The sequence below is a fragment of the Panulirus ornatus genome, chromosome 11, assembly GCF_036320965.1.
Source record: "Panulirus ornatus isolate Po-2019 chromosome 11, ASM3632096v1, whole genome shotgun sequence".
Classification (NCBI taxonomy): domain Eukaryota; kingdom Metazoa; phylum Arthropoda; class Malacostraca; order Decapoda; family Palinuridae; genus Panulirus; species Panulirus ornatus.
In genome coordinates, this window is record NC_092234.1 from 44,996,877 (window position 1) to 45,017,861 (window position 20,985).

General features: G+C 53.1%; 1 protein-coding gene across 1 annotated transcript in view; it reads right to left on the reverse strand.

Annotated features, from left to right (window-relative positions):
- The window catches only part of LOC139751453 (uncharacterized), a 178,916-nt gene that overhangs the window by 41,177 nt on the left and 116,754 nt on the right, over window positions 1–20,985 (reverse strand). The window contains 7 exon segments of the mRNA XM_071666872.1: window positions 1,939–2,152; window positions 2,191–5,478; window positions 5,480–12,535; window positions 12,537–12,682; window positions 16,885–16,968; window positions 17,604–17,708; window positions 18,490–18,591. Of these exon segments, the coding sequence (XP_071522973.1) occupies window positions 1,939–2,152; window positions 2,191–5,478; window positions 5,480–12,535; window positions 12,537–12,682; window positions 16,885–16,968; window positions 17,604–17,708; window positions 18,490–18,591 (10,995 nt within the window).

Sequence of the window (20,985 nt, forward strand, 5' to 3'; positions counted from 1 at the left end):
TAACAGGCTTGGCAACTGTACACACACACACACACACACACACACAATACATGTAATTCCCCAAACAGTTAATCAATAACACGAAACCCAAAAACCTTTTGGAAACCTAAACCCTCACATACATTTCTTAATTCTTCTGGTTAGAGGTAAGAGATCATCACTTCACAAAACACTTTAGTTACCCTGCGAAGTGGCACATTTATATGCCCCCTCCCCCCTCCTCTCCCTAACCCCCCCCCACCACTCCCCCTCAAAGGTCTATCCAAATATATCTCCATTTTTTTTTTTTTTTTTGCAATTAGGTGGCTCCTCTCACAACCTACTGAACTCTGGAGAAGTTGTTAATCCCTGGACATATCTTACCGCTGGGTGGCTTTGGCCCGTCGCAATGTAACCTGGAAATACAGCTAACACAACACGTTATTATTGACAAGCTAACATGTACTTCCCTGTGGATATATATATATATATATATATATATATATATATATATATATATATATATATATATATATATATATATATATATATATATATATATATATATATATATTCCTATGAGTCCACGGGGAAAATGAAACACGAAAAGTTCCCAAGTGCACTTTCGTGTAATAATCACATCATCAGGGGAGACACAAGAGAGGAATATAACAGTCAGTTGATATACATCGAAGAGACGAAGCTAGGACGCCATTTGTTTCATTTTCCTCGTGGACTCATAGGAATATCTTGATCACGCGCAAAATTGTGATCCTTTCCAATATATATATATATATATATATATATATATATATATATATATATATATATATATATATATATTAACACTGATGATTTGTACTACTACCTGTATATACACTAGTTATGTGTATTAATCATACATATTAATATGTAAGTTTCAATAAGACCCAAGCGAGGATTATTCACTGGTAGTGTCTATACATTATACACACTGCCTCACTCATTCACCCATATACATTAACCATACACACACATATCCACATATACTTCTGTACAATGATATATATATATATATATATATATATATATATATATATATATATATATATATATATATATATCCAACAAATGTATATTAATAAGGGCAACAGACCGTTAAGGGCTGACGAACAGGACATTGTCAGTTTGTTAAGAACAGGACAGTGAAGGTCAAGCAAGGAGACATATCTTTGTTTAGTGAACATAATATATGTACAGCCACACACACACACACACACACACACAGGCCGTACACTGAAGACCCTCGTATGGCACTATGAAGGAGGGGAGAGAGTTGGAGAAGCAATGTTAGGTTATTGCTCAGCACTCGAGAAATCAGTCAACCCATCATTAATCACTACTTATTGATACTTCCCGTTAATCATGTTCTTCATTTCTTTATTGGTTAATCTTTATTTGTTAATCAGTGTCCAGCTCTCTTCGTGAGAGGAGCAGCCATAGCGGGGCGTGGCCTCCAGTGTATGAACCCCCCGAGTGTGAAGTGCGAAGGCTCCATCTTTCCCCAGGTGTTCCCACAGAGGAAAGAGCTCACAAGAGCTGCGCCTGGGGGAGGTCGGAGCGAATCCATCACTCCCCCCAGGCGCGGGAAGGGAAGCCACCACCCCTGGTGGAGCCACCGGGCGGGGGCGGGGCGCTACAGAAAGCAGTTAATGTGGACTGTTTCACAGGACAACCCTAACGTCGATCTTAACACTGTCTTCTCCCAGGCTGTGGACGTACGGAGACCGTCTGAAGACACCCACATTTACTCTCATCATGATCCCGGGTTGGCCAGGGATCCGAAAGTGTTGAGATGACGTGCGAGTTGGCAGTAATAAAGGAAGGAGGAGGGTGAGTGAGTGGGTGTTGGTGGTGGGTTGGTTCAGTAACAGCACAAGCAGCTACGGCAGAATATTCGACCAGATCCATGCAACTTACCCCGAGAGGTCTCTGGCTCTGTGAAGAAGGTGCGGGTGCTTGTATCTCGAGCGGCAGGAGAAGTGGTGGTCGGGGTGACCTCTACTTCGTCAGGTAGGGCGTGGGTCGCCGAGCCTAGCTGGCCGTCAACCACAGGAGGAGAGGAAGGTGCTAGAGAAGGCGGAGGGGCAGAGACGGAAGGCGTGGCCGCCTCCGTGGTGGCCGGATCAAACGGCTCGGGAGTCGCGGTGGCTGGGCGGGGCTCCTCTTGGCCAGGGTGGTAAGGGAGGAGGTTAAGATGGTAAGGGTGATGGAGCGCTCGCCGCCCAGGATGGGCAGGAGGGTCGTGGTGGCGTAGGTCGTGTACACTTCATTAGAGGCTCTGGAGGAGGTGGTCGTGGCGGTCGGGGGTTCGACAGGAGGACGGGTTCGCTGGCGGGTGCTTGGCGTTCGCGTTCTCGTGGGCGTGACGAGTCGAGTGTGCGTCCGCTCGCGCTTCCGAGCTTCGGTTATGTCAAAGGAGCTGGAGGTGACCTCGGACGGCGTGGGCCTCACAACCTTCGGCTTTGGTCTCGTGACAGTGGGAGAAGAAGACTCGGTGGCTGTCTCGCCTTCGGCGGGAGGCTGGGAGTGTTCTTCGACTGCTTCAGGGGGCTTCGTGTCTTCTTCAAGGGCCTCGTCAGCTGGTGATGACTCCGGGTTTTCCTCGTCATAATAGTAATATTCTTCGTCGTAGTAATATTCATCATAGAGGTTCCCTTCATCGACAGGGTCGGGTTCCTTCTCACCACCTGCAGGCGGAGGAGGTTCGGTGACCTCGCCCTCGGGTCCTGATGCAGGGGTTACTCTCTGGCGAGGCTCGGTGACTTCGACCTCGGGGTCTGGCGCGGGCGTGAACCTGTGGCTCTTCCCGGCGGCAGGAGTGACCAGGTCGAGCCCCTGTTGCCTGACGAAGGGTCGACCACGGTCAGATCCTGGTCGACGGATGATGGGGATGTCATCCCGACGAAGAGTCTTTCTCGGAGGTCGTGTGGGCTGAGTTGGCGTCGGGGTTGGTTTAGGTGTGGATTGTGGTGCTTCTGTCACCTCCTTCTCCTCCAGTACCGTGCCTTCTGTCAATGGTGGGCCGTCCTTGCCTGCTGGCAGGCGCGGTGTGGAGGCATCCTCAGCTGATGGTCGGCGTGGAGCGGCGTCCTCAGCTGATGGTCGGCGTGGAGAGGCGTCCTCAGCTGATGGTCGGCGTGGAGCGGCGTCCTCAGCTGATGGTTGGCGTGGAGCGGCGTCCTCAGCTGATGGTCGGCGTGGAGTGGCGTCCTCACTCGGTGGCAGGCGCGGTTCGAACCTGTCCTCCGGGGATGGGCGTGTAGACTGTGAGGTCGGACGTCGCCGGGAGCCGCCCGGACGAGAGAAACGGGACGGCGGTGCTTTGGTCGGCCTCTCCTGTAGGACGGGAGACTCGGGAGAAACGTCATCTTCCAGAATTCCAGGTTCTGTGGCGGCGTCCTCGGGCGGGAAGTGTTCCTGGGGCCTCAGGGGAGCTTCAGACGACAGGAAGTCGTCGTGAGCGTCAGTGGTCAGCGCGACGGCTGGGTCGGGAGTGGCTGGAGCGATGGGCCGTCGTCTGGTAACTGTGACCCGGACTCTACCTCGCGGATCAGTGAACCTGACGGTGCCTCGCCCGCGGTTCCTCACACCAGCCCTCGAGGGCTGTGGCCTCTCGGCCGTGGCTGTGGTAACTTCGTCTAACGCTAAGGGCACGGAGCCCTCCCTTTGTCTCTGGCGGATCGCGGTCGTCTGGCCCCGTGCCTGAGTGGCCCTGAAGCTGCTGGTGGTCAGGAAGGGCGTGTCTGTAGGCAACACGGAACCCTCTTCCACCAGGGAAGACTGGAGTGAGGTGGTGATGGGGCGCCTCTGGGACAGATGTGCGTCGCTCTTCTCTGGCGTCGCCGTCGTCCGTTGCACCGCCTCCACACCACGTTGCAACTCCTCCGGCGTCAGGTTGACGAGGGTGGCAGAGGCGAGGAATATCTGAGTGGTGAAGGAGTCAATGACGCGTTCGCCCAGGGTCGACGTGCCTCTCCCGGACTGCAGTGTGTAGAAGCCGCCAGCAGTCGTTCCGGCCTGGAGGGTCGGCAGGAGGGATACGACAGTCGGCTCCACCTCGTTGGAAACCGTCAGCTCCCTGGTGGAGACGGAGTAGAGAGAGGCGCTCTCGTACAAGGTGTACAGGTAGGAGAAGACTGTGTAGTAGGTGCTGACCGTGGCCAACACGGGCTTCACCGGGCTGGCGAGCACCGTGGGTCGGGGCAGGTGTCGGGTCACAACGACGCGACGTCGTCCGCCGCTCAGCGTCGTGGTCTTGTCGTCCTGGATGGGTTCCGTCAGCTGGACCTGCCGCCGGTTGGTGAGGGTGACGCGGACGCGCTGGTGGGCGCCCGGCCTCCCTGCTACCTCCTCCTCCGTGTCCTGCTCTTCTGTCTCCACGATCTCATGCGTGGCTCCCGCCGTCTCGGCAGGTGGGTCCTTCTCCGTCTTGCGAAGACCAAACTCCTGCAGGCCATCGATGCGGAACTCGCTTTCTACTGACGGTGCGGCAGCAGCGTCAAGAGGTGGTTCCTCGTCGAAGGGCAAGGCCGTCCGCGTCTCGTCCATGGGACGACGTCGTGTGACCACCACCCGAACTCGGTTCCCGGTCACCTGCTGCGGGACAGGACGCCTGCGGGCCAGGACGACGCGACGGGGCTTCTGTTGTGCCTCCGTGCCCGTCTTACGGCGAGTCTCCCCCGGGCTAGACTGGATTATAAGCTGGGGGGAGGCGTGTCCCCGCCCAGGCTGGGGGACCCTGGGTCCTGCTGGCCCTCCTTGCTGGAGAGCGTCGGGGTCAGAGATCGGCTGGACGAACCCGTCCAGCGAGGACAACGTCTCCGTGCGTTCGCCAGGATCCTCTGGGGTGAAGAGCTCGGGTACCGGCCGGGAGGGATGCTCGGGCACGAAGTGGTGGATGACGGGACCAAATGGTGGCGGAGGCTCTGGGAAGATCGGGTCAGGGACAGGACGCGGCTTCCCTGGCACGATCGCATCGTCCAGGGTGAACTTCGCCTGGATGGGAACCGCGGTGGAGGCGACAGATCCATGGCTGGTCTTGGTCGGATCGTCCAAGGCGCTACCTCCCGGGGGCGTGGTCACGTGAGTCACGGTCTCCTCGGAACTCCGGACGAACTGGCTGCCCAGGTCGTTGACGAGGGTCGTGTAGTAGGTGAAGGTCGTGTAGTAGGTGGTGGGTACCTGAGGCTTCACGTGGTCGACGATCTGCTGGGCTGTGCCGTCTTGGATCTTGCGACCTTCCGGGATCCCAGCTGTGCCCCTCTGTGCGCTCCGAACGTTCCGCTTGAGCGGGGCCAGCTCAGCGGGGCCTTCCCATAAAAAAGGATCGGCAGTGAAGGTGTGGGTTCCGTTCAGGAGAGTCTCCGGCGCCTGGTCGAAGTAGGCGGTCAGGTCGCCCAGTACGGAGTCTATGCCAGGCGTCAGTTTACTGATATCATTGGTGTCCACCTCGTTCATAGGCGGACATGATGAACCAGTCCATGTCGTCCTCATTGTACGTGTCGGGGAGCTGGAAGACGCCCTTGTCGGTCTCGATGTAGTGCGGGAGGGCAGTGGCCTGTACGGCGGCCTCCTTGGTGTTGAGGGAGCCGCGCTTCCTGCGCGTGGCGTCGCCGCTGATGGTGACGGTGGAGAGGATGGTCGAGAAGTCTCCAGGTCGCCTCCCCGACACGTACAAGGTGACCACCGACGTCTCGACCGGGGAAGGTGTTGGCGCCGGCTCGGGTCGGGGTCTCCTCTGGTTCGCCGACGGTCTCTTCTGCTGCTTCCTCAGGTGCTCCAACAGCTGCGGGTCGACCTTCGAAGCCTGTATGGACGGTTCCCGAGTCGGTCTTATCTGGGGTGACTGTTGCTGCAGCTGCCCCTGCAGGAGGAGAGGAAGCAGTTGGTTCAGCGGGTTGGGGTTGCCCAGGGGCCCAACGGTGGCGTGGGTGATCACGGTCTCCGTGCTCAACTCAGTGGCGGTCACCACCTCCACCTCCGACTCGACGATGGTCGTCTGGATGGTCTTGCCCCGGAAGATGATGGGCAGGGCCGTGGACACGACGTTGGTGACGGTGGTCACGAAGGAGCGCGTGTGCACCACCTCGGTGGTCGTCGGTTGACCCAGACCCAGGGCCGCCAGGAGAGGGTTCTGCTGCTGCTGCTGCTGCTGGGTTATCAGCAGTTGAAGCAGCTGCTGCAGGTCGCCACCGGGCTTGGATTTGGTTATGGAGACGACGTTGAAGGCCGTGGAGGGAAGGACTACGGAGGCAGACGTTCGGCGACCTCCGATGAAGGTCGGGGTGTAAGTGACGAAGGTCGTCTCCACGGGGTCGACCACGTAGTGGGTGATGTCGTTGGCACCGTCCACGGAGCTGAGGAGCAGCCTGATGGTGCCGTCGATCTCCGTCTGGGTTATCTGGTCGGGCTGGACGATCTCCGTCTGCAGCGAGGCCGTGATCACCTCTTTCTGGATGGTCTGGCCGTCCTCCACCAGGGGGATCGTGGCCTTGACGGGGGCCTCGCGCGTCACCGTGAGTTCGTCCTGGATCAGGAAGCCTCCGTCGTCACTGGGGAATATAGGTGGGGGCTCCGTCGTGATGGGTGGTGAGGGCCTGCTTCGGAACTCCTCTATGGGGTTCGGTTTCCCAGTATTGCGGGAGGGAAGTGACGGTCGCTGTCGGGTGTTTCTGGAGGCGGGCGGCGGTCTCCTGATGGGGCTGCTCGAAGTTCGCTTCGGGGTAAACTTGCTGGAGGCACGGAAGTTATTGTCCGTCGAGGGTCTCCTGAATCCTCGGCCGCGGATGTTTCCTAGAGGAACGGTGGCGCGAGTTCTGGAGGAGGAGCGGGGCCTGGTCGGGAGTGAGGTGCGGCTGGTCGATCGTCTGGCCGACCTGGATGGTGGAGGAGGTGCTGGCTTCTCCTCCTTGGCGGGGGTGGCCGGTGGGGTGCCTCGACCTCTCCCACGAGAGTTTGTGAGCGTGAACTGGGAACCTCGATCCTCGCGGACGGGCGAGGCGGCCGCAGGTCTACTTGTGCCGGGTCTGCTGCTAGGTCTGCTCGCAGTACTAGTAGGTCTGCTCACGCCCCTGGACCGAGCTCGGGTATCTCTTCCGAGGAATCTTGGGGTTGACGAAGACTTCGGCGGCGGCAGCGGCAACGAATCTCTGGATCGACTGGTTCGCGAGCCCCTCTCTCGCCGACTTCGCTCGCCGAACCCTCCTCCCCTCGTCTGACGCTTCGTCCTCTCCAGGGGTTCTCCCGGCTGGATCTCGTCGGCCAGAATCTGAGCCAGCTCTTCTGGGGTGAGGAACCTACCACCGGCCTCAACAAAGACCGGCTCGATGTCTGTGGCTTCGTTCTCCAGGTCTGATTTCTGGGTGTTTCTCTGGCGGAACAACTTGCTCAGGTCGGGTCTCCTCTGGCGGAAGGAGTTCCGTCTGCGTTCCTCCAAGTTCACTCGATTGATGCGGAAGCCACTCCTTGGGGCGGGGGTGGTCTCCTTCGGGGCTGGTTTCTTTTCTTTAAGCGTAGGTTCTGGCGTCTCAGGCGCCCCCTTAGGAGTAAATCGACTGGCGGTGGATGGTTCTCTGGGGACGGGGCTTCCCGGCCGACGGTTCAGCAGGGCAAAGGGGACGGATGACCGAGTTCTTGCGGATTCCGACTGCTGCCGCGGCCGGAAGCTAAATGCCCGGAACCCTGCGTCGGAATTCTTCGAGACAGACGAGGACTCGGGCGCGGACTCCTCCTGGATTGGCTGCAGGTCGGACACTGGGGCGACGGTGGTGGCTAAGGTGGGAAAGACAGACGACGGGGAGATACTTCGGGTGCTCCCTGGAAAGACGGATGAGCGGGTTCCAGCAAATCTAAAGCCTCCAGGACTGCTCTTGCCGGTGAATTTCTGGAGGGTGCTGGAACCAAAGCGGAATCCAGGCGTGCTGTGCCGGATGCTTTTGGGACTAAATATTCCAGACCTCGAAGAGCCGCTGAGATGCGCGACTCCAGTGCTCTGGAAGCGGAATCTGCCGGGGGAGTTTGTCGGCGTCAAACGAACACTTGGGGTGTTTATGAAACCAAACCGGAAGGGGCGATTGGTTGCCGAGGTTTCTCCCTCGTCAGAGCCCGCAGCGGGAGTGGCTGTCACCGTCGGTGTCACACCGTCTCTTGTGATGGTGGCTGGGCGTGGCCGCACGGATGTGCGCCTGAGGAAGGCGAGTATATCCGGACGCCTTCTGGTTCCTCCGCCCCGCGGAGGGAACTTATTTCGGTTGGTTGACGGGAAGTCTGGCTTAGTCTTCGTCTTTGTGGGCAGGTTGGCCTTTTCCTCGAGCGCTTCTGTCGTAACCTCCTCCGGGAGAGCTTCTGTGGCTGTCTCGACGGGCGTCGCGTCCGTCGTCACGTCTACGAAGGAGGAGTCGAGGGTCGGCGTGGCGGTCAGCACCGGCCGAGTGACGGGGGCCTCGTCGAAGTCGCTCTCGGTCGCTAGAGGGAAGACTGGTTCCAGCGTGGCTGGGGAGGGCGATATCTCCTCGCTGGTGGTGGGCAGGAAGAAGAAGGGGAGTGTGGGCGAACTCTCCGTCGTGGGCGAGGTCAGGAAGAAGAAGGGCGCGGCGGCGGCGATGTCGGAGGACGGGCGGATGACCACGCTGGTCGTGGACTGGATCTGGGCGTACAGCCCGTCGACCACGGTGCCGATGATGTTGGTCGAGAAGATCGTGGTCGTCCCGTCGACCACAGTGCTGCCTCGGATGGTCGACAGGAGGCCGGTGGACTTGGTCCTCGTCGTCTTCGACGGCCTCTCCACCTCTAGCGCCTCCTTGGTCGTTGTGAACCCAAATGGTTCTTCGGCGATGGTCAGAGCCGACTCGTCTTCGGTGCTTGTGACGTCAAACGGTCGGCTGGTGGCTGCGAAGCCAAACGGTTCACTCTCGCTGGTTGTAAATCCAAATGGCTCGTCAGTGGTCGTAAATCCAAATGGCTCGTCAGTGGTTGTAAATCCAAATGGCTCGTCAGTGGTCGTAAATCCAAATGGCTCGTCAGTGGTTGTAAATCCAAATGGCTCGTCAGTGGTCGTAAATCCAAATGGCTCGTCAGTGGTTGTAAAACCAAATGGTTCATCCTCAGTGGCTGTGAAGCCAAATGGTTCCTTCTCAGTGGTTGTGAAGCCAAATGGTTCCTTCTCAGTGTCTGTAAAGCCAAATGGTTCCTTCTCAGTGTCTGTAAAGCCAAATGGTTCCTTCTCAGTGTCTGTAAAGCCAAATGGTTCCTTCTCAGTGTCTGTAAAGCCAAATGGTTCCTTCTCAGTGGTTATAAATCCAAACTGTTCCTTCTCAGTGGTGATAAAGCCAAAAGGTTCCTTCTCAGTAGTTATAAAGCCAAATGGCTCCTTCTCAGTGGTGATAAAGCCAAACGGTTCCTTCTCAGTGGTTGTAAAGCCAAATGCTGTGGTCTCAGTGGTGATCGGTTCCTCCGCAGTGTTGGTGAAGGCGATGGGCTCCACCACAGCATCGGCGGCCGCGGGTAGGTCCGTGTTGGGCACCCCGGTGGAAATGGTGTTAGTCACCGTCTCTAGACGACTGTTGACGATGGTCCTCTCCCCCAGGTAGGTGGAGGTGTAGTAGGTGTAGGTGGTGTAGAAAGTGGTGACGGCAGGGGTCGTCGACGCCACCAACGTGTTGGCGACGGTGGGGGACGCGTCGGCGACGGTAGGGGACGCGTCGGCGACGGGGACATCCTGGATGGTCGTGGGGACGGCGACCTGACCTGTCGGCGTGACGATGTCTGAGAAGGTCTTCTCCGTGCTGGTGGAGATGGTGCTGTTCTCCTTGAAGAAGGTGGTCCAGTAGGTGAAGGTGGTGTAGAACGTCATGGGGTAGGTGGGGACGACGGGGGTCAGGGTCTTGTGTTTCTCCTGCTCGCTTGGGTCTGTCACCACGTTCGTTAGGGTCTCCAGGCTACTGACGATGGAGGAGGTGCCCGAACGGTAGTAGGTGGTGAAGTAGGTGTAGGTGGTGTAATACGTGCGGGGGTAGAAAACGGCATTCACCTCGTCGTCAGGGTTGAGGGAGGAATCTAAGGTGAGTCCCGGGGCCTCCGTCACATCCTGGGCTGATGAGTCCGTGGGCGACTCGGAGGACATGCTCTCAGACATGGACTCGGTGAAGGCCTCCGTCAGGGACTCGGTGGTGTAGTCGTCGTAGTCCTCAAGACCCACGGCTTCGATCACAGTGAGGTCGTCCAGCGTTGTTGTGTCCTCCACGTCCTCAAGGGCGTCGGGCGTGGTGGATGGCGGAGAAGGAGGAGGTGGTGGTGGTGGCGGGGAAGGAGAAGGAGAAGGAGGAGGAGGAGGAGGAGGAGATGTAGGAGGAGGAAGAGTAGGTGGAGGAGAGGGTGTGGTGATGGCAGTCGGGGTGACGGTGACAGAGACGGTGGGAGTCAAGAAGGAAGGCAGGAGGTTCGAGTCGCTGTCCCCAACTTGCTTTGTGTGCACTTCTGTCCGGCTGGAGATCTGGGAGGAGCCGTCGACGAAGAGGGTCGTGTAGTAGGTGTAGGTAGTGAGGTGAGGCGAGGGCTGAGCGACGCTGGTCGGTTCAGGTTCCGTCTGCGTGGGCGAGGCTTCCGTCGCCGGTCCTTCGGCGGCGAGGAAAGGCAAGAAGACAGTCGAGGTTTCCAGACGGGTCGAGACAGTCGTCTTCCCGTCCTTGAAGTAGGTGGTGTAGTGCGTGTAGACGGACATCGAGTCTAGCAGGTCCTCTGGTGGCTTCGGCGTGACCTGACCGGCCGCCGCAGCGCCATCTTTACTGCCCTTGGTGTCCACGATGAACTGCTGACCGGGGTTGGAATCCACAGACCGTCCCAGGGTACTGTCGACGGCTTCCTCCACGACTTCGGGCTGATCCTCCGTCGTGAACCCGTCGTACTCGTACTCGTACAGGTCGTACGGGTCTACCGTGGTCTCCGGGGCGTCGGGGCTGAGGGTCGGGGCGATCTGCGCCAGAGATGGAGTCGCTTGTACCGCTGGGGAGGCCGAGCGGGAGACGAGGTAGAAGATACTGGAGGTGCTCTGGACGATCTGCGCGTACTGCCCCTGGATGTACGTGCCGTAGACGTAGGTCGTCAGGAGTGTGGTCATACTGTTGCGTACGATGGTTCCGCCGATGGACGACACGAGGCCGGTCGGATACAGGTCGACCGTATTGAACCTCTGAGTCGAGATGGTCGAGAACATGTGTCCCTCAGCGTCGCTGGCTTCCTCGTCCTGGCCCGCTGTTCTGACGGAGGTACCCTCCGTCTGCGTGACCATCCTGGTCTCCATGGCCGGTTGAGGAACGAATGCATTCGCTGTCGTTTTCAGGGGAGGAGTCCCGGCCTGGGGCTGGGTCTGACGTGGAGCCTGGGTCTCGGTCTGGGTCTGACGAGGAACCTGGGTCTCGGTCTGACGAGGAGGCTGGGTCTGGGTCGAGGTTTCTGTGGTCGCTACCGCCTCGTTAGTGCGGGAGGGGGCGAGGCGAGGTGCCAGGGCCGTGGGCTCCGCCGGGGAGGAAGGGAAAGTTGGGCTGTACGTGGTGGTGGAGCTGGTGGGTTCAGCAGGCTTGGTCCTGGAGACCTGAGGCTTGAGCACCTTGCTCGGGCTCTCGGTGCGCGGGGTGAAGACCACGACGGTGTTGGCGATGGTGGTGGTGAACTCGGCGAAGCCCACGTACGTCACGGTGGGCAGGTCCGAGTCGCCGCCCCCGCTCTCCAGGTTGTACTTGGCCCGGATGTCGGCGACGGAGTTGTCCCGCTGGCTCGTCTCCCGGTGCCTCTCGCTGACGCTCCTCCCCACCGACTTGCCCACCGACTTGCCCATGTTCCGGCTGATGGCCACCACTTGCTCCAGCGGCTCGTTCTGCTGGCCTATGGTGTAGGTGGGGAGGTTGATCTCCAGAGCCCTGGTGGGCCGGAGGTCCGCGATGATCTCCCCGTCGTTCACGCGGGCCTTGCGCGCCCGCATGAGCGACACGTCGATCTCGTTGTCGAAGTCGTTCGTGCGGCGGTGCATGTCGGCCATGCTGAGCACCGTGACCTCCTCCGGGTCCCTGACGGCCACCGGCTGCACGGTGCGGGTGTGCGCCACCGGACGCCCGATGGTGATGGTCAACATACTCGTCTCGCCGCTCTGGCTCTGCGAACCCTCCATGTCGAAGCCTTCCGACCCTTCGATGAAGACCCCGCCCATGAGGCGTCCGTCGACCATGCCCTCGCCCATGAGCAGGTCGGGCGCAGCCGTCGAGTCGATGCTGTGGGTCTTGGAGGGCATTATCACCTGCAGGTCCTTCTCCATGTCCACGAGAATCCTGGACTGGTCCCCGCCCTTCTTGACCACCACCTCAGCGTGGTTCTGAGTGGCCTGCACCGGGCCGCCGACGGCGGCCTCCGGGCGCCCCGGGAGAGCCGTGTTCCCGAAGAAGAACAGGTACGTCCGTCGGTCCCGGACGTAGGAGCCGGTGAAGACGCTGTACGTCGTGGACTCGGTCGGTCCGTCCTTGATGAAGCCGGCCCTGCGTCCCAGTGAGCGTCACGACCTCGTCCACGGGCTTCGGGTTGGTCGGGTCGTCGACCAGACTCACCTGCAGGTGGGCGTGCTGTCCCCCGGACGTCTCTGTGAAGAAGGTGCCCTGGACGGGGATGCTGAGGCGAGCTGTGGGAGAGGCGGGGGCGTCAGTGTGGACACGGACAGTCGTCTCGATCACCTGGGCGTACGTGCCGTCAATGTGCGTGCGTAGGTAGCGTGTGGTGTGGATCGTGGTGGCTGCGTCAGACACGTGCGTCCGGAGGGTCGATGACACGAGGCCCTCGGGCTGGGCGGTGTACAGTCTGGTCGGAAGGGCGTAGAACACCCGCGAGGAGGTGGAGGTCACCTGCGTGTAGCGTCCGCGCACGTGCGTGCCGTGCACGAGGTCCACGTACTCTGAGGTCGTGCCGTCGTTGACGAAGGTGCCGACGGTGGAGGTCAGGAGGCCCGTCGGGCGGTGGGTCTGCACCAGCCGGCCGGGGAAGGGTCGGGTCGTCCTCCTCCCGGCCAAGGGGCGTGGCGCGACCTCTGCTGGGTCACCAATCAGAGTCAGTCTCAGCCAGGGAGGAGGGAGGAGGGGGTCTGTGTCTCAGGTAGGAGGGGTGTGTGATGGTGGTGGTGGAACATGGGGTGTGTGATGGTGGTGGTGGAAGATGGGGTGTGTGATGGTGGTGGTGGAACATGGGGTGTGTGATGGTGGTGGTGGAAGATGGGGTGTGTGATGGTGGTGGTGGAAGATGGGGTGTGTGATGGTGGTGGTGGAAGATGGGGTGTGTGATGGTGGTGGTGGAAGATGGGGTGTGTGATGGTGGTGGTGGAACATGGGGTGTGTGATGGTGGTGGTGGAAGATAGGGTGTGTGATGGTGGTGGTGGAACATGGGGTGTGTGATGGTGGTGGTAGAACATGGGGTGTGTGATGGTGGTGGTGGAACATGGGGTGTGTGATGGTGGTGGTGGAACATGGGGTGTGTGATGGTGGTGGTGGAAGATGGGGTGTGTGATGGTGGTGGTGGAACATGGGGTGTGTGATGGTGGTGGTGGAAGATGGGGTGTGTGATGGTGGTGGTGGAACATGGGGTGTGTGATGGTGGTGGTGGAAGATGGGGTGTGTGATGGTGGTGGTGGAACATGGGGTGTGTGATGGTGGTGGAGAACATGGGGTGTGTGATGGTGGTGGTGGAACATGGGGTGTGTGATGGTGGTGGTGGAAGATGGGGTGTGTGACGGTGGTGGTGGAAGATGGGGTGTGTGATGGTGGTGGTGGAAGATGGGGTGTGTGATGGTGGTGGTGGAAGATGGGGTGTGTGATGGTGGTGGTGGAAGATGGGGTGTGTGATGGTGGTGGTGGAACATGGGGTGTGTGATGGTGGTGGTGGAACATGGGGTGTGTGAGTGGTGGTGGAACATGGGGTGTGTGATGATGGTGGAACATGTGGTGTGTGATGGTGGTGGTGGAAGATGGGGTGTGTGATGGTGGTGGTGGAAGATGGGGTGTGTGATGGTGGTGGTGGAAGATGGGGTGTGTGATGGTGGTGGTGGAACATGGGGTGTGTGGTGGTGGTGGAACACGGGGTGTGTGATGATGGTGGAACATGTGGTGTGTGATGGTGGTGGTGGAAGATGGGGTGTGTGATGGTGGTGGTGGAACATGGGGTGTGTGATGGTGGAACATGGGGTGTGTGATGGTGGTGGTGGAACATGTGGTGTGTGGTGGTGGTGGTGGAACATGGGGTGTGTGATGGTGGTGGAACATGGGAAGTGTGTTGATGGTGGTGGAACATGGGGTGTGTGATGGTGGAGCATTGGGTGTGTGGTGGTGTTGGAACATGTGGTGTGTGATGGTGGTGGTGGAACATGTGGTGTGTGATGGTGGTGGTGGAACATGTGGTGTGTGAGTGGGGATGGTGGTGGAACATGGGTGTGTGATGGTGGTGGAAAGGAAGGTTGATGGTGGACATGGGTGTGATGGTGGTGGGGACATGGGTGTGTGATGGTGGTGTGGAACATGTGGTGTGTGTGATGGTGGAATGGGGTATGGGGGGGGAACATGGGTTTTGTGATGGTGGTGGAACATGGGTGTGTGATGGTGTGTGGAACATGGGGTGTGTGATGGTGGTGGAACAGTGTTGTGTGATGGTATGTGATGGTGGTGGAACATGGGTGTGATGTGGTGGAACTGTGTGGTGATGGTGGTGGAACATGGGTTGTAGGTGTGGAACTGTGGGTGTGATGGTGGTGGAACATGGGGTATGTGATGGTGGTGGAACATGTGGTGTGTGATGGTGGTGGAACGTGGGGTATGTGATGGTGGTGGAACATGTGGTGTGTGATGGTGGTGGAACGTGGGGTATGTGATGGTGGTGGAACATGTGGTGTGTGATGGTGGTGGAACATGGGGTGTGTGTTGATGGTGGAACATGGAATGCGTGATGGTGGAAGAGAGAGAGGAAGGGGGAGTGGGGATGTTGGTGGAGGTGGGGGTGAGCTGTGTTGGTGGAGACAGGATGAGTGAGTGTTGGTGGCTGTAACGAGGGAGAAAGTTGACCGTGGGGGGGGGGGAGAGAAAGTTATACGAGTGGGCATAGAGTGTGGTGGTGGTGGTGGAGGGGGTATGGTGGGGGTGGGAGAATTCATACTGGTGGGCATATAGAGAGGGAGAGAGGGAGGGAGGGAGGTGAACGATGGGAGGGAAGAGGGGAAAGGGGTTACCCGGAACAGCAGGAGTGAGGGGTTTGGAGGGGAGTGGAGGGAGTGAAGGAAAGTAAACAGTGTGGATGGATGCGAGGGATAAAAGACTTCAAAAAAAATAATAATGAATGAAAAAAAGAAAGAGTATGAGAAAGGACTTGTGAATTTATTCTATAAATGCAATGGCGTAAATAGAAAATAATAATAAAAAAAAAAGGAGGAGAGAGAAGAAGATGACGAAGTCAAGAAAAAAAAGAGGGGTGGGCTTATGCATGTGCAATTCTAAAAGGTGAAGTGAATGATCATTAAAAAAATATATATATAAAATGAAACATTGACCACGCCATCATGCTATAAATGCCTGATTAATTGATTTCTTGATTAGATTTACTCATTAGAGAATTTACCACCTTGTTTAATCAGTCGTTTATAGCAGTTGGCATACGTCATGACAGTTGATGAAGGGAGGGTCAGTAGGTCAAAGGTCACAGTGGGTCATAATGTAGGGCGTCGTCCATGTCAACAAATGGGTCACAATATTGTCATATAATCAAATTATCACAAAAATAAAGTGATATATACGAGTGTGTTTGTGTGCAACAAAAGTACCTGAGAATATGACGTGCAATACAGGGTCATCAAGAGGGAAATCATCATCATCGGAAAAAGGAAATAACTTGGAAAGTAATTTTGACAGTAATTACAAGCACGGACATATGGTAAATTACATTGTTCACTTCACGATCTTGATGTAATATCTTAAAAGTAATATTAGGGAGGGACGAAAAACCTGTCAAAGGCACACACACACAAAAGAGGATAAAATTAAGGAAATGTATATTCATTACAGAACATTTACCCTTCTAAGTCAATATAAAAGTTAGGGGTCAGCCTGGAGTACATATGGTTAAGATACCCCCTAATAGAACACATTTTCTTTGATGCACAAAAAACACTAGGGGAAAACAAGCATGGGAATTATCCGTTACATTAAAGTGATCATTTCTCCTTTATATACTCATAACAAACTCATAAATGAATATATGAAAAAAAGAAAACTTAAAGATATGAAAGAATGAAGGAAGAAATCTGAGCATCTTGAAAGAAATGGCAATTAAAAGGTCCCGAAATACGTACTAGGTAAGGATCAATTCTGATAGGTTGAATTGAGAGAGAGAGAGAGAGAGAGAGAGAGAGAGAGAGAGAGAGAGAGAGAGAGAGAGAGAGAGAGAGAGAGAGAGAGAGAGAGAGAGAGAGAGAGAGAAGAGCGATGGAGGACATAAAAGGCAAGGAAAGAGGAGAAATGGAATACAAGATAGAGTGATGCGACAGAAGAAGAGGAGGGAAAACGAGGCTGCGTCTTAACAGTGAGAAGTACAGTGAAATGAGAGGAAAGTAAAGGTAAATATCTTAAATACTTATCTTCCCTTCAGATAAGAAGACGAAATAGCATCATAAATCAGAGAAAGGCTAGGAGGAGAGGAGATGGAATGGCGCGCGGAAAGAAAATGGACGGTTGAGACAGACGGTAATATAAACAGGAGGAAGTCGGCGTCTTGCCTAGGGATAGGAAGACACCCCCCCCCCCCTTAGAGAGAAAACGGGAAGAGGGTTAGAAGATGGGAGAGCGAGCTCTTACCGATGGCCTGCCGTCGCCTGCGCCTCAGGTCCTGGCCCTTGGTGAACTGCGAGGGGCAGATGTAACTGCCCTTGTCGATGCTCACTGTCAACACAACCATTAAGAACACGGTTAGAACACGTACACACACACACACACACACACACACACACACGCTAATCTCATATGATCAACAATGTTAATTCAGCATTTGACACTCGAGGAGTAATACGGAAGGTACAAAATACACCGTAAATAATTTACATAAATAAACATCATCGTGTCTGGACAGATGGTAAATATTTTTCGGCAATGAGGAGAGAGAGAGTTTACATAGCTGTATATTTCACAGAGTTAATTTAGCATTTGATACTCAAGAAATAATAAGGAAGGTATAAAAAGGCTGAAAATAATTTACATAAATAAACATCATCGTGTCTGGACAGATGGTAAATATTTTTCGGCAATAAGAAGATAGAGAGTTTACATAGCTGTATATTTCACACAGTTAATTTAGCATTTACTACTCAAGAAATAATAAGGAAGTGCACAAAAACACTGTTAATAATTTACAAAAATAAACATCATCGTGTCTGAACAGATGGTAAATATTTTTCGCCAATGAGGACAGAGAGTTTACATAGATGAATATATCAGAGAGAGAGAGAGGCGTGAGCGGGCGAGCGGGCGGGAGAAAGCTTGGCGGAGGGAGGAAGGGACGAACGGACTGACGGACTTACGTTCGTCGGAACCTTCTAGGCAATCCAGGCGACCATCCCCGACCAGCGAGGCGTCCACACAGCGCGGGAACCCACACAAACACTCGTGCTGCCACTCCTCACAACCTGGAGACACACCACACAAGGGGGACTTAGCGGAGACAGCTACAGTGAGGTACAGGGGCGAGGGTCGGGTGTGAAGGTGAAGATGGAGAAGAAAGAAATGAGTGTATGGAAGTGAACGTAAGCTAAACCTAACTTAAATACTACCTAAAAGCTAAGTTAGCCAAGCTACAGAGAGAAAAAAACGCTACCCTAGAAAAGTTAAGACGTAATGAAACTTGATTTAACGTGACCCTTAATATGCTAACTTAGCCTAGCCCTACACAACACGTAACTACGCTACCCTAGAAAAGTTAAGACATAACCTAACCTAACTTACCTTACGTCACTAACCTACCCTAACCTAACCTAACCTAACTTACCTTACGTCACTGAGCTAGCCTAGCCAAGCTAAAAGTAAACTAACCTAAACTTATCTAACTTAAGCCTAATTAAGTTTAAGTAACGCTACTGTAAAGTTAACATTGGCGTGCTGATGAGGGAGGGATCATACACCAACCCGTTACGTGTGACGCAATCACGTAACACGTCACATGTGGGAGCCATGAAGCACGTAACCTATTATATACAAGACAATGAACGTACTTCATATAATATATATATATATATATATATATATATATATATATATATATATATATATATTGTTTATATGTATGTATATACATGTGTATGTGGGTGAGTTGGGCGACTCTATCGTCTGTTTCCTTGCGCTACCTCGCTAACGCGGGAGACAGCGACACAGTATAACAAATAAATGATAAATAATTTATATATATCTCACTCTCGTCTGATTCGTCAGCACAGTCAGCAACGCCATCTTGTAGAAGTTGAGGGTTGACACAGGCAGACCGGTCCACACACACGAACCAGGTCTCAGGACAACCTGTCACACAAGGGCGAGGAAAAAGGGGAAAAACAGTTAGTGACTTGATGATAATACATGAAGAAAAATCCTACAAGAGTTGTGTGTGTGTGTGTGTGTGTGTGTGTGACACGCTGGGTACAGTACCCACAACTATATATAATTGTTGTCATAACACTTTTTCATGTAGGTTTGAGTGAAAGCATTATATATATATATATATATATATATATATATATATATATATATATATATATATATATATATATATATATATATATATATATATTGGAAAGGATCACAATTTTGCGCGTGATCAAGATATTCCTATGAGTCCACCACGGGGGAAATGAAACACGAAAAGTTCCCAAGTGCAATTTCGTGTAATAATCACATCATCAGGGGAGACACAAGAGAGAAATATAACAGTCAGTTGATATACACACACAGTTTTAAACTAACGAAATATCCAATGTAAAGAAATCTTACAATGAATCGCCACTTTACCACACACCACAAAAAAGAAAGGCGATCATTTTTTTTTGAACATCTTGTTTAAAACACGAATTGACTTCCTGAAGACAATGCTATACACACAGTTATTACCAACGTCCTTGTGTCTTGCACCAGATGGTTAGAGCTAACTCTCTCTCTCTCTCTCTCTCTCTCTCTCTCTCTCTCTCTCTCTCTCTCTCTCTCTCTCTCTCTCTCTCTATCTATCTATCTATCTATCTATATATCTATATATATATATATATATATATATATATATATATATATAAACGAGAGGGGAGGATTTCCAGCCCCCTTCGCTCCCTCCCCTTTTAGTCGCCTTCTACGACACGCAGGGAATACGTGGGAAGTATTCTTTCTCCCCTATCCCCAGGGATAATTCAAAGACATATACATATATATATATATATATATATATATATATATATATATATATATATATATATATATATATATATATATATAATATATACATATGTATATATTCATACTTAACAGCCTTCATTCATTCCCGTCGCCATCCCACCAGACATGAAATAGCACACACATACACACCCCGCGAGGAAAAAGAGAAAAAAAAGGCCACATTCATACACACTCAGTCTCTAGTTGTCATGTATAATGCACCGAAACCACAGCCCCCTTTCCACATCCAGGCCCCACAAAACTTTCCATGGTTTACCCCAAACTTCTTTTTTTTCTATTTTCCAAAGAAGGAACAGACAAGGGGGCCAGGTGAGGATATTCCCTCAAAGGTCCAGTCCTCTGTTCTTAACGCTACCTCGCTGACGCGGGAAATGGCGAATAGCATGAAAGAAAAAGATTATATATATATATATATATATATATATATATATATATATATATATATATATATATATATATATATATATATATATAAGGAGGCAAAGTAGCATCAAAGGGAAAAACCCAGCCATCGAACAGCGTAGAAAGTGTCGAATTTTAACGACCGGGTACTTCACCATTCACGGCATTATCTAAAAAAAAATAAATAAAAAAAACGACAATTCCTTTCAGATGTGAATCAACTCATGACAGACATAGGAACATAGCAGGAGCCGTTTAAACCTCCGACGTAACCCAAAACCTATCGTAAACTAATTTAAAAATAACAATGTATTTCATTTTTTTTCCCCTCTAACTCCTTTTCTTGTGCTGCTAATTCAACCCAGAGACAATTACAGAGATTAGCTTCCGTTTGGCGAGATAACTTCATCTTTTTTTTTTTTTGTGTATGTGTGTGTGTGTGTGTGTGTGTGTGTGCGTGTGTGTGTGTGTGTGTGTAGCTAGACACATCACCCACTCCTACTAATTATCGTATGTCAATAACAAGACACAGTCTCCTTGAGGGATAATAACCAGGCGTAATTGGGTAGTTGGAACCGGTATGTGGGTGTCGTTAAGCAGCCAGTCAGAGATCAAGGTCACACAGACACACAGACACACACACACACACACAGACACACAGACACACACACACACACACACACACACAGTCTACTATTCTACCAGACAATGTAGAATGTAAATGTCTTTTCTTTTTTTAAAAAAAAAAGTTGACAGTATTTTTGTCTTTAATAATAAAAAAAAACGTCCGGTTTAAACTGCCAACTTGGAGCATTTAAAAAAAAAAACACGATGGACCTGTAGTTTATTCATTACAAAACTACGAACATAAATATGACCCAATAACCACACACACACACAAAAAAGGGGGAAGTCTAACCCGCCCGCACTCTGACACGCTTCAAAACATTCACGCTCCAACACTCTCTCTTGTTACGTGTCTGCTGGGCAAGTCTTACCTCAAGCACGGTTCTCCACACCCAATATATATATATATATATATATATATATATATATATATATATATATATATAT